Source organism: Pygocentrus nattereri, chromosome 23 (assembly GCF_015220715.1).
Source record: "Pygocentrus nattereri isolate fPygNat1 chromosome 23, fPygNat1.pri, whole genome shotgun sequence".
Taxonomy (NCBI): Eukaryota; Metazoa; Chordata; class Actinopteri; order Characiformes; family Serrasalmidae; genus Pygocentrus; species Pygocentrus nattereri.
In genome coordinates this window covers 10062121-10076806 of record NC_051233.1, presented here as the reverse complement: position 1 = coordinate 10076806, position 14686 = coordinate 10062121, and the positions used below count along the sequence as shown (strand labels likewise).

The following is a 14686-nucleotide window of genomic DNA, read 5'->3' as shown; positions in this document are numbered from 1 at the left end:
TTTCACAAGCAAGGATGGGGTCGAGGTTCACCACTTTGTGAACAACTGCGTGAGCAAATATTTGAGACCTTCGATCCCTCAGGCGGCACTCCATTAAAAACCGACATCATTCTGTAACGGATATTACCACATGGGCTCAGGAACACTTCAGAAAACCACTGTCAGTGAACACAGTTCGTCGCTCCATCTACAAGTGCAAGTTAAAACTCTGCCATGCAAAGTGAAAGCCATATATCAACACCACCCAGAAATGCCGCCGGCTTCTCTGGGCCCGAGCTCATCTGAGATGGACTGACGCAAAGTGGAAAAGTGTCCTGTGGTCTGACGAGTCCACATTTCAAATTGTTTTTGGAAATCATGGACGTCGTGTCCTCCGGGCCAAAGAGGAAAGGGACTGTCCGGATTGTTATCAGCACAAAGTTCAAAAGCCAGCATCTCTGATGGTGTGGGGGTGTGTTAGTGTCCATGGCATGAGTAACTTGCACATCTGTGAAGGCCCCATTAATGCTGAAAGGTACATACAGGTTTTGGAGCAACATATGCTGCCATCCAAGCAACGTCTTTTTCAGGGACGTCCTGCTTATTTCAGCAAGACAATGCCAAGCCACATTCTGCACGTGTTACAACAGCATGGCTTCGTAGTAAAAGAGTGCGGGTACTAGACTGGCCTGCCTGCAGTCCAGACCTGTCTCCCATTGAAAATGTGTGGCGCATTATGAAGCACAGAATACGACAATGGAGACCCCGGACTGTTGAGCAACTGAAGTTGTACATCAAGCAAGAATGGGAAAGAATTCCACCTACAAAGCTCCAACAATGAGTGTCCTCAGTTCCCAAACGCTTATTGAGTGTTGTTAAAAGGAAAGGTGATGTAACACAGCGGTAAACACGCCCCTGTCCCAACTTCTTTGGAACATGTTGCCGGCATCAAATTCAAAATGAGTGAATATTTGCAAAAAACAATAAAGTTTATCCGTTTGAACATTAAATATCTTGTCTTTGTAGTGTATTCAATTGAATATAGATTGAAAAGGATTTGCAATTCATTGTATTTTGTTTTTATTTTTTTACACAACGTCCCAACTTCATTGGAATTGGGGTTGTATATATATGTGTGTGTGTGTATAAATATACATTTGTGTGTGTGTGTGTGTGTGTGTGTAGAGTGTAAAACACCATTCTGTCAGAAATGCCCAGCAAACACACAACGTTGTTACAACATTGCCAAAAGGTAGTTCCGTTCACGTTGTGTGAACATGGTTGTCACAACGTAACTGTGTTTGCAGGGCGTCCAATACCCTGTTAAAGCATAACAATAACAGAACAGGACGATCGACACAGAGAGGTCCAGCGTGGGGAGCTCGGGGCAGCTGGCGCTGCATTTCATTAAAAAGAAAGCAAGACAGACAGAGAAGGACCCCCGTCGCCCTCTTGCGGACAGCACGCGGCGGTGTTTCCGCTATGCCCGCTGATGTCACGCGAGCTGATGGGCGGGTCCGAGTGGAGCGCGTGCGGTGGCTGAACGCAGCGGGGCTCTGGAGGGTGTCTGTTTATCTCGCCATTTTTTCTGTTTTTCTGTAGCCTTTTGAGGCGTTTCTACAGGAGGACTGCTCGAACACGGCTGTGGATATTTCCCCAGAGAGCGTCGGGTCGAAAATAAAAATGGGAAACTGCTACACGGTGGGGCCGAATGAAGCGCTGGTCGTCTCAGGTATCGTCAGTAGTAGTGGCTTCTTTTGGCTGTTGGCTCAACTGCTCTTGTTTACGGCATTGCTGCTGCCGAGCGTGAGGTGGCGAATTTATACCAAACGACGGTTGAAAAACAGCGAATTTCTCCTCATATATTTGGTTTTGTGGGGATTATGATGGTTTCGGTTTTGAATATATTGTATGTAGAGGTATTTTAGTCTGTTCAGGTCGACAGCAACAAGAAATATTCATTCAGCTGTAGAGCTGAAGGCAGCTTCTCGTTCGAATTTTTCCGTTCCACCTTAAATGGCGCAGCAGTTACATTCTGGCGCCTGTGATTTAAGGTGGAACGGGGAAATTTGAAAAAAGGGGTGAAGCTGAACCTTTTGGTTTAGGTTTGGGCTCGTAATCGACAAGATAAGTGCTACTTTCGCAGTGAGCGATAGAATTTGTGTCGAAATATTGAAAATAACCGTTTTGCAACTGGGTCACGATAACCGTCACCCCTGGAGAATGTCGGGAATCGGAGCGCGGCCCTCACACCCCAGGGTTAGGTTTACTTTCTTTGCCAATGTAGCCTGATAGAACCGTATATATTTTCAGTGATAACTGCTCTGCCCCTGTAAGTGTTGTGGAATTGACTTGTATTGTGCCTTGTGGGAAATTTGTCTTCAGCGTTACTGACACAGACACATTCAGACAGACATACAATTTACATATCAGCTAATTATGTCACATATTCATACTTAGACACACTCCATATTATTAGATTTATTGTCCTATATCTTAAAAAGTCAGCAAAAACGCAAGAATGTTGCCTTAAAGCCTATAGATAACACTCACATCTGTACACTGATAAAGTATGCCAAAAATAACAAATACATCTACATATGTATTATTTAAATGTCTGTATTTTGCCTGTTTATAGTTTACTGCCACATACTATACTCCTGTTAAAGATAATGCTATAAAACAGCTACAGGTATATTATAAGGAAATGAAAATTAGGCCATTATCTAATGACTATACAGCACTATAAATCCCATATTATGTTAAGTGATACTTTTTTAATCCCACAAACGGGGAAATTTCACCTCTGCATTTAACCCGTTCGTGAAGTGAAACACCACATACACACCAGTAAATAAACACACACTAGGCGGCAGTGAGCACACTTGCCCGGAGCGGTGGGCAGCCCTATTCACAGCGCCCGGGGAGCAATTGGGGGTTGGGCGTCTTGCTCAAGGGCACTTCAGTCACAGACTGTCGGCACCAGCAACCTTCCGGTCACAGGGCCAGTTCCCTATCCTCCAGCCCACGACTGCCCCCTAAATATAGGATAACTATGGATCTTTGCAGTAAGGCTGATAAAAATGTGCTATGTATAAATTTTCCATGACTTCATGGTTGTAGCAGTGAGGCTGCTGGTAACTGCTCACTGCCTATTTATGTAAAATGATCGCAGTTATCTCTTGGGTCAGTATTGACCAACCCAATGCTCATCAAGGGGTTTTGGGTTGAAAGGAACTACTGGCTCAGCTTCGAGGTTCAGTAGAAATGAAATGGGAAGGATTGTGGATGTGGGTCAGTTCTGGCTTAATTAAATGGTCAGCACAGATTTTGTGATGAGAAAATAACACTAGTAAAATAGTGATACTAATACTACAGGAGTATCTACTGAATGCTTACAGGAAACATAATTAGGTCAGTCAGTTAATGTAGTTTACAGTTATAGAAACGCACAGCTGCCAAGGCATTTCTAAACTAAATCCAGATATAGAACCTCAGGAGGCCTGCTTGTTTGGCTATGTAGTTATACGTTATATATACATTGTGTATATATATATATATATATATATATATATATATATATATATATATATATATATATATATATACACACAATGAATATTTCAGTTCTCTTCCTTTCAGCTGAAAGGCTTTGGTTTCTTGCTGAAGTAACCTTCAGGGCTTTCCCACAACTGAAAGGATATTGGAAACACTCGATTGTTTCTTGACAATAGCGGGAACTCTCTTAGAATCCAGTCACATGACAGACGTCAGTATTCCTGTTCATACACGTGAAGCATTTAATCAGAGACACGACAGCCAGGAGGTTCACATTCATTCATACATTTTGAGAGCTTACTGTATTCACACCGTCACAGTTTTAAAACATTAGCTGTACATGCACATGTAGTTTGAAACATGTCTTTCAGGGTCTGTCAGCTGACATCACATTGTGTCAGGACTGGTAATGAATTTAAATTTTGGTATATAGTTTAGACAATAGTAGCTTTTCACACTATAATTTTAGCAAATGGTTCTTGTTTTGGTCCCTTCATGAGTTGAAACATATCTCAAAGTGATTTAAGTTAATATTTATCTTTAATTTAAGATTTAAGTTAATATTTTCATGGTAAAGTGGTGCAATGTTTAGAAAAGCTGTGGCATGAAGTTGGTATTTTATATGACATTTACATCACGTCTTTTTCTATGTGTTTATTGGCTGGTTGCAAAGCAGAAATCTGATTACTGCCTTACAGACCCTTACAGAGTTTTCCATTATCTGATTGCGTTGAACAGATCTGATTTTCAGCAGTTATTGGACTATTAAGTGCATGTAAATGCACTCACTGTTTCTGTACATAGTACTTAGTCCCATCTTGAGGACACGTGCCTCTACACATCCCTTCCTTCTTTCAGTCTCCTGTATTTATTTTTGTTTTGTTAATTGAGTTGTAGGTTACAGATATGCCATTGTAACTGTCCCCTCCCTCTGTCTGGAACAGCAGCAGAGGGAGAGAGGGAGAGAGGGAGGGGGAGAGGGGGAGAGGGGGAGAGGCAGAGAGGGAGGGGGAGAGGGGGAGAGGGGGAGAGGCAGAGAGGGAGGGGCATCCTGGTATAGATGAGCACTCAGACTTCAAAGCCAGTGCAGCTCAGCCACCGAGATGCTGAAGTAGGCAATGCTGAATTAACTAAAAGCAGGACCTTCTCATTAATCTTTTGTTGTCAGGTCCTTGACATCACAGACATCTTAGTTTTCATGTTTGGAAAAGTAACCAAACTCCTCATGTTAGCAGTCAAGTAATCTGCCCATTATCTCTATGATTATTGGATTAATTAAGGACAAAACAATAAAAAAAATACATTGACCAAATTGTCGATAAAAGACAGTAAAAAAGTAACCAGTAACAAACCATGCAGAACCTTTCAAAAAGCCAAAATGCTTTACCGGTAAAAGAAAAACATTTAAAATGCCTTTAAAATGACTTGAATAGTAGTGAATGCATATGAATAAGTGTGTCTCCCAGGCTTTGTTTCTTACAGTAAAACAGTATAGTTGAATATGTAGTATGTTTTATCATCATGCAGATTGGCAACTGATGCATTTGATAAAGTGAAATGGGGTGGAAAGCTGAATACTATAGAGGGCTCTCTGTACAAAATGAGCTTCAATCACCCTGTGCCCTACCCCGCTTTGGCTCTGGACAAGCTGTACTCTCAAATGAGGCGATTGATCTGCCTGTTTACATTATACCTTATGGTTTGAAGGTACTAATGCCAGAGGCCATATAATGATATGAATGAATGATGAAGATGTAGGTCACATTGTAGGCTGTGCATGTGGCGCAAACTCAGAAAGAATACATCTCAGGCTGCTTAGATTCAATCTTTTCTCTTCTGATATTGAGTCTGATAATCTGAACTGAGGATTTTGGCCATCTGCACGTCAGTCCGATACCAGTGCTTTGTTAAAGGGGAATTATTTTTATTATCTTTTAAAATGCCTGTATAATTCAGTTGTTCAGATGCATTCAGAATGGATCAATGTGAAATGGTGCATTGTAGAGAAACTGTTTTAGATTTCTCTGGAATAGAAACCAGTGGCCACAGTACAAATATAGCCATTTTATGAAAAATATGTTTTCTTTGGGGGACTGTTTTGCCTTACAAGTACTCCTCTACTAGAAATGAATGGGGGGAAAAAAACTGCTAATGCTTATAGCAAAACTTTAAAGCAATGTCCCAAGCATTAGGCAGTGCATTTGTATCCATTTTATGTAGTAAAGTTCTATAAGGGAGCTTTTAGAGGCATTAAGCTCTTCGGACATCTGGTTTCTATCTCTAGTATTGTTGCTGTTCTGACCTGGTCAGTTTATTTGGAATGCTGCATTTCACATCGAACCACTCTTAACAACTATATGATGTTTACATCTCAACCATTTGAATATACAGAGGTTTTGTAAAATTTGTCAGTTCTTCTTTAAGGTGCTCCTGATTCATAGCAGCTGAGTAAATAAATGGACCATAATCCAACGTATCTTACACCAGCGTTCTTTTTAGGAATGTTGAAATTATTCGGCGAATCGGCTGTCGTCGATAATGTAGTAACCTGATAGTGATGTGGGAAAGGTGGTAATCACCGTTTTGGTAAAAGAGCTGAGAGAGACTTAACCGTTTCTGAACTCGAACGGACCGCTGCTTGCCATGTTTTCACTGATGCCAAGCACAAATCAGATGCATTTTAGCCATAAATAAAATCCTAGTGAGACATCGCTTGTGTGCTTAATTTTATTTAATAAGTTTGTGAGGGAAACAGTATTTGGTCTTTGTGATTATTGCCTATTTGCAGCGAAAGCACATCCACCATTATTTCACCTGTAGTAGGGACCTAGGCTTATCTAGGAACCAAAGAAGGAGTGTACCTTTTCACAGTGGCGGAGATGAAGCGCGTACTACGCTGCTCAATCAGTGCTCAATTACTATCTGTAATTTCCGCATCATTTCGCTTTGTTTGCATAAAGTTAACACTAGTTGTCGGATTTACAGAGAGAGATTTGTTTAGACACTGCCTGTCTTCATTTCTCTCTGCTACACACTATAATAATAGCTTTACTGCACAGCTTAATTTATTTAATGTGAATGGAATCAAAATGAATGCTGAGGTGCTTTGGAACGTCAGGTCACCTCAAAGTGAAATAAGCGAGCTATAAAGACGAAGGTAGCATAGACCGGCTAAGTTAACCCTACCCTGAAAAGAAAGTTCCTCTGATCCGCGTCTACGGTTGCGATGAATTGCCGTGATGGTCCCGATGTAATAACTGCTGTTATTATGAGAGATCCTTTCTTTAAATCTGGAAAGCGCATGGACGTAGCTTTGGAAATCACGTGCAGCTGAAGTTTTTCCAGCAAGGGAGCACTGATAGCTCGCATCACCACGAATCTGCGGCAGAAGAAGCTTGTAATGACAGATGTAGTTCTCTGAAGATGCTGTTATTCATGTCAGATCATTAAATATCTGAGTTTTATTAGAGATTTTCAACTAAAACAGTTAATATATTAAAAAAAGCATAAAGTAGCATAAAGACTAAAGACTGCCACAGACCGTGGCCGCTGTTATCACTAATCACAATACTCAAAACGGCTCTTGGCTCAGCAAAAAGGGGAAATTTGTTTTGTTATTTGAAATGTTAATTTCTCTAAGAGCAAAGCAATGTAGTTTTTCTACAGACAGACAGGCAGTCCTCTGTCAAATAAGGATGTGGTTGTGAGGAGAGTTTATACAGATTGAAGTCTGATGGCAGCATGTTGCAACAGTGATCACATGAGTGCATGTACCGAATCACAGGAAGCTGTATTGTGGCCAATGGCATGACCTGATCTCCGGTATTCACTGAACGCTCTGTGGGTGTTCAGATAAGAACATATGGCCTGTTAAATTCTGAGCATGTCTGTGGAGTTTGTCACTGAAGCAGAATGCCACAGTTAATAGAATCATTTGGCAAAATGTCCAATTTTCCCAACTTCCCGCTTTTGCCAAATCCAAAACGACGCCTGTTCAGTATGTGAAGTTTTTGCAGTCTTGCACTGGAGTAACGTGATCACCTGCATTTGTCGTTTTGGAGAAAACTTTTGTGGCAAGAGCACACCTTCAGTACTCTTCACTGGCACTAAAGGATTTTGTGTGGCCTGTAAGCAGTGTTTCTTTGCACATGAAACTTGTGGTGTTTACAAACCCTGTGGTTCTGCAGCGGTGAGACGAGCTCTGGGGAGACCTACTTTCACAATGTGGTACTGAAATTACAGGAAAATGTATGTAGTGGGAGGGGGAAGTTTGCAGGTGGCTTGAGTGTTTTTATTGCTTGTGCCTTTGTTGAGCTTGGAAATGTTTGAAAATTAATGGCATGCTGTTTTTAGTTGTCAATATATAGGCAGTGCATACACAGATCAATACCCATCAGCTTATTTGCTTGCTTGTTTTTTTTTGTTTGGTTTTTTTTGGAATAACATTGAAGGTCAGGGGTGGGCAAATGGCAAAAATATTATATCATGAAACTTCAAGACATTTTCACGATACCCGATGTGCATCACAGTATTTAATTTGTCTAAGATTTAATACAATGGATGGAACCATTTGAATAGCACTGCAGAGTTTTTGTAGAATTAGACTACCTCCATAGTGTATGGACTGCCAGGTAAAATTTGTTAATGCATTACTTTTAATGCTTTCAATGCTTCAATACTACTTGTTCACCTTTCACAGGGAGTAAACAGGTGTCTTTGAAGGCATACAGAAGATCTGTGATATCCTTGATAGCTGTGAAGATTTTAAAACAAAATGAAAATTCTGCCTTGAAGAACAGCTTGTTTTATGTGTGGTTATTTTGTGTGCTAATGACCAAGCTTGAACTGCCAAGCAGTTTTATATGTCCCCTATAACTTTGCTAGACAAAGTTAAATACAGAAGTTCAAAGTTGTTGTCTTGATGAATCAGCTGTCATTGGCAATTAGTGTTATATGCAAATTTCAAATTATTGTACTGATCTGTATGGTATTAAACAGAGCATTGTAATTTTTTCCAAAAAAGTTGATTGCAGTAGATTATTCAGTAGATTACTTGATTACTAATATAATCAGTGGTAAAAGTGCTAGCAATGCGCTTTGGAATGATTAAACTGATATGGCGGATAGACGAACAGAAGACTATTGATTATGTTTACATTTTGTCACTGATATGTTCCCTAGGTGGCTGCTGTGGGTCCGACCAGAAGACCTACACAGTGGGAGGATGGGCCTGGGCGTGGTGGCTTCTGACTGATATACAAAAGTAAGAATATTTTGTTAAATATGCAGTTTGTCACTCTTCTCTATATGCTGTCATTTTAAAATCATAAACTCCTGGGTAAAGTTGAGCTTGAAACCCATAGGGCTATGCTTTTTGCACGGTGAGTTTATTTTGCTTTAGGTACAGTTATTTTTATGTTATGCAGTTGCATCATGCTATTTATTATTATTATTATTATGTGTTCATCCATATTATCCCTGCATCCATTTTTAGTAAGAAAATATTGACAGAAACCCTGGTAAATGTTAGGAAGTGTCTGGCTACACACTATTAAACCATACAAAGCAGCCAGGAAGCTTTTTTCCCCCTCATCATTGAGGCAGTAGTTGAGGCAGGAGAAGTTACTGTGATCAGCAGTGATCAGCAGCTGCTGGGTACAACACAGTGACCAGAACTTTTGTGATAAATATTTTTGTAATTGGCAAAAAAAAGTTTTAAAAATGAAGATTAAAACATAACATTTATTCAAAATACATATCTTGTACTTTATTTAATGAAGTGTCAAGTTCAGGAGTCAGTACTGAGTCAAGGAATTGTTATTGGCATCGGTATCAGAACATTTAGAGTGATACCAAGCCCTCAATTGATGAAGTGTTATGAGTATGAGAGCTGGAGCCAGTCCAGACCCCCACAGACAGTGTATACACATGCTTCATCAGCACATCAGCTCGCTGCTTTTCCTACACACACTCACCAAAGTGTGGAAAAACAAACATTAATATTGCCACAAGGTCTGATGGAGATCAGCCTCAGTATAAAAGCCCAGTCACACTAGATTATCAGTAACATTTTGCGAGTGAAATTACATTCATTTCAGTGGATGAATGGGTTTGCTTCACTTCTAGAGCAAAAAAAAATGCACGTGAAGCATTGTTTAAGGTTCAACTTTGTTGAGATTTGACGTTCAAATTAATGTCGTTCACTGAAAGCACAACTGCTTTGGCTGCATTCACCTCTGAAGGCGTGGTACTTTATACAGCAGCACTGAAGATGCGAAATAAAAGAAACACTCATTGCACATCCAATACTTTCAATATCAATTCCTGCAACAGTCACGGTGCAAACAATGTAATTGCTACATTGAAAGTAAGGGACAACAGAATATCTGGTACAATGAGTCCTGAATAATTATGGTGTAACATTTTGGGTTTGGTGGAGCAGCAGCATTCAAATACAGCGCGAGTGCTCGTACCCCCCTTTACGTTACTTTTTGTCATAAAATTGCAACACATTGGCCAAAATAAAAAATATTAAATTGCGAGAAATTTGCAATTTATGCTGGACTCAAGTTGTGCATCATTAATTTTTACTTTTTTATCTTTACTGTTGTTTTTATTTCTGTTTATGGTTTTCAAGTTATCTGGTTGCTCACTTGTTAACCACCATTTTCTAGCGTAGTGTGACTGTAGCTTTGCATGGACAGGGGGACTGACCTTCCAGCTGTAGCCTTAAGCTAGTACTAGCTAGGCCAAATATGGCTGTTAAACAGGTTTTCATCAACGATAATGGTAGTCCAAGCCCAGTGCCAATATTTATAAAGAATCTTGGAGTAATAATGTTAATCTAACATCAGTCCCTGTAGTTTTGTGTGAAATGCATAAACTGATTCCAGATCAGAATTTTTACTCTGTTTAATGAATATGGATGCAGGCCTAGTCTGTGTATGAGACACTACTATAGTACAAAAAACATCTGCATAAAGGGGGTAAATCAATAATATATAGCAGGAATCAAGTTGTCTGTCTAACTAGGAGAGTATCTTTGTCATCCATCCAATGAGGGTTGCTGTGGTCCATTCATCATTTTAATGTTACATTTTTGCCACTTGATTAGCTTTAGTATTTATTTATTTTTGCTCTCAACAGCCAATCCTTAAATGATTTTCTAGATATTTTCCATATTTTATAGATGTTGTTTCACAGATAAAACATTCTTTCATGACTGTTTTGATTTAGTGAAATGTTCCTATACAAGTGCTGCATCTGAAATATTTCCCCTTTTCTGAAGTTTCTCTAAATGCCTGCTAAATGTCTTCCTCTTTGTGCCTTGCTAACCTGGCTTGCTGTATGTTTGACTTACCCATGTCTCTCTCTCATACGCGTTCACTGGGATCCTAGGCTTACCGCTCGGTGAAAGAGATCTTTGTGGTTCACTATGCTAAAAAAAAACCCAGCAGAATGGAATGTGTTGAACAGTGAGACAGAAGGAGGCTTGAATGACTGAGAAACATTGTATGCATTTGTGGAATTCCATATTGGAGACAGTGCTGGGTGATTTAGTTTCAGAAGTATTGAGAAGGGATGCCTCAATCCTTTATTTTGTACCCCACCACAATTAGAGTACTTTCATTTTTTGTTTTCATAGATAATACAGTCACATAATTTGGTAAAATTTGTAAATTTTTTACTATGAACATAATTTAATGTGATGCTTTGGCTACCTGTTTCTTTAATATTTTGCAGTTAATCATTTTAAAAAGTTACTTTGAACATTACACTTTTGATATGCACACATAGTATACGTTCAGAACTTATTGTCTGAAATAACTAAACGTTGTTAAGCTGTTTCTGCTAATAGAGGTCTTAAATCGAAAGCATCGGATAGAGTGATGGAGCCAGAAATGTGGCTCCAACACAAGTCGAAACAGTATCACTGCTGATAATACAGGTTTTATATTCCAGTAAAGTATTTTCAAACTGCGGACATTAAGATCACTTTCTTTACTTCTGAAAATGCACCTCACTGCTTTAGTTTGTAGATAATGCTCATTTAGAACATTTCTGCAACAGTGGCGTAATTAGGACTCCAAAACCAAGAAACGCAGGATCGGAATTTGACTATATCTTATCCATTATACAGCAGTTAGTTCCGGCCATGCAAACTGATTGGTTGAAAGGCGTTCTAACCGTACTGTTATTTCACCATAACATCACAGGTTTTTCACAAACACTGCATCACTCCGCTGAAATCCCGTTGCTAGGCAAGGAGTTTGACAGCTGTAGGAGACACTCAAGCCATTTGAATGTTTTAACTTCTTATCTTGCGCACAAACAGATCACATTTGATCGACAGCCAATTTGCTCAGACTTTGAAGATGAAATGACACTAAATTCCCAAACTGTCAGTTGGTCTGTGTGGAGCTGGGGAACGAAATGCTGGCTGTGCAGCAAGTGAGCGGAGCTCGTTACTCTGAGGTAGCAGTGAGCTGCTTGTTGAGGAATTTGGTGGAAGGAATTGCTAACATTAAAACATATTAAACGCCACTGTCCTGTTTATCTATTTCATACTTTACCTCAATGTTATTTCACAATAACACGCTCCCTCTCATGTTCTATTGCTTAAATAAAATATGCATGGGTGGAATCAGGACATGCCTTGTTTTGATAGATAACAAAAAAAACTTCACTGCAGTGTGAAGGATTTAGTCCCTGGTTTTGCGTATGACTTTTGTTGCGGTGCCTCAGCAGAATGGAGACCATGGAAATCTGAGCTTGTTCCTGGTTGTGCTGAGCTGCTAAGACCTCTGTTTTGGGGCGGGGCTGAGAGCCCCTCCCTTCCTCGGTCTCCCTGCCAGGCAGAAGCAATCTGCTTAGTGGCTGCTGTTAGTGTCACACTGATGTAATTACTCAAGATGGAGTAGAGGAGGGAGAGCCTGTGCTTGGTTCATTGCTATAGCGGGTATTAAAAGACAGGGCTTTAGAGCAGCAGAACAACGAAGCAACAACAGCAGAAGGAATAGTTATGGTGGCATTAGCGAATTTCACTTCATAACAACACAAATTCATGAAAAGAAAATGTGATGCAATTTTAAAAAAAAAAGAAGAATAAAAAGAAATTTGCTTCCATTTTTCTTCAGACATCATCTCCATTCCACCAGCGTTGGAGCTGTTGCTTAGTGATTTGCTTAGTGGTTTACTTGGCCACAGCGCTAATGCACATTTATTTCAGGTTGCTGTAGCTTTCCTCACAGTCCTTGTAGCTTAATGTCTGTATTCTTACAACAAATACTGCCTCATCTTTGTTGAATTGCATGTTTATTATATATAAGGAAGTGCTAATAGTGTTCTTTGTGGTTTTATCACATCTAAAAATTTTATCTAAAATCATGTTGCATGTTTGTATTGATCTTCCATGTTAAATGTAAGAATTGTTTACACTGATGTTGTTTTTATATATACGTTAGAGCTGGGAGATGTTATCACGATTAACAAAATTTCTATTGTTCGATATCAGTACATATTACGATAAATGTCAGTTAATTATTTCTTTTAAGTTTGACGGCTGATTTTTGCTCCGGGGTGATTAGTCGCTGTTTTAAACTATCCTTTATGGTCGGAACATGATAAACACTCACCAAACATTGCAACATTTCACAAGTCTGTCATGGGACAGTGGGAGAAAGTGTCTGGTAAGCTGTTTTTATCAACTAGAAAAGCATGGCTGCAGTTTTTGTAATAGTCATAATTTAAGAAAGAAAACATTATTTTTAGCTGTCATTTCAGCTGTCTGGTGACGAGTGCTCGGCTATCCTGTTACAAATGCTAAACAAGTCGCCAAGAACAGTGCTAAACTGTTTAGTTTCTCAACAACATCAACTTGGTACGCAAATATTACAACAGCAAATATTAGCTGGCTCAGTAGGTCAATGAGGCATCGGACCGTCTTGGTGCCATCAGTCCTATCACTGCCATGTCAGAGCACATTATTGTGTTCAAACACCAGCAAGCAGACAATTGAAGTAAAGTATGTTTTTCCTTCTGCTCTAAAGTTACCATTTTGGAGATACGAGATACGTTTTGTTCTGACGGCAGCTCTGTGTGTGTGTGTGTGTGTGTGTGTGTGTGTGTGTGTGTGTGTGTGTGTGTGTGTGTGTATATATATATATATATATATATATATATATATATATATATATATATATATATATATATATATATATATATATATATATATATATATGACATAATTTAATAGCCAAAAATTTAGAAATACATTTTTGGCCAGACTTTGTGGCCATGAGAGAGAAATTCCCACGTTTATGTTCTTAAAGAGCAACTTTGCTTATGGTGGATGGTAATGAATTAAATCACAATAAAAAATCAGGTCACGGACGACTCTGTGTCAACAACTCCCTCCTGACTACGAGGAAAAAGTTACAAACTTCTGCAAATTCACTCAAACAAGGATAGCCAAGGATTCCATCGGACCAGACAACATCATAAATATGGATGAAGTACCTTTGACGTTTGACTTGCCTCTCACCAGGACTGTTAACAAAAAAAGGTGAATCGTCCATCACGCTCAAAACAACTGGCCATGAGAGAAGAACACATTTCACTTGTGTTCTGAGCTGCTTTATTTTTTTAACCAGCCGTGTTACAGGCACTGTTCGGAAAAAAAAGCATTTACAGTACGTATTTAATTAAAACTTTAAAAAATCTTTCTGTGTAAATATCTCATGTTACAACGTGGACACCTGCGGCTTATAGACAAGTGCGCCCTATATATGTACAATTTTATTTTTTTAAAGTAAGTGGGTGCGGCTTATATTCAGGTGCGCTCAATAGTCCGAAAATTACAGTACATTACATTTTACATTTACATACACATGCAGAAGCACCTCAGCCTCATCAGCCATGATGCACTCTTGGTCCTCCCTCTGTAAATTATTAATATTCACAGAATTATTTTTATTTATTTGTTTTTGGGAAAAGGACATTGAGATGCACCTGTGCTTATGTGAGCAAAAATTATAAGCAAAAATAAAAGTATAAGCCTTTGGGACAAGTCCTCATGCCACTACATGCCATTGACATTTCTTGACCCTGAAAGGGCCTTATATGTCCATGGACGTTAGTGGATAAATGG

General features: G+C 39.3%; 1 protein-coding gene across 2 annotated transcripts in view; it reads left to right on the top strand.

Moving 5' to 3' along the window:
• The first annotated feature begins 1498 nt into the window (after nucleotides 1–1498).
• LOC108437644 (flotillin-2a) overlaps nucleotides 1499–14686 on the top strand; it is a 37486-nt gene continuing 24298 nt past the window's right edge. For both annotated transcript variants that reach the window (XM_017714868.2, XM_017714869.2), the window contains exons 1-2: nucleotides 1499–1711; nucleotides 8719–8800. In XM_017714868.2, the coding sequence (XP_017570357.1) occupies nucleotides 1663–1711; nucleotides 8719–8800 (131 nt within the window). In that variant the 5' untranslated portion in view covers nucleotides 1499–1662. The remainder of the gene's footprint in view (nucleotides 1712–8718; nucleotides 8801–14686) is intronic.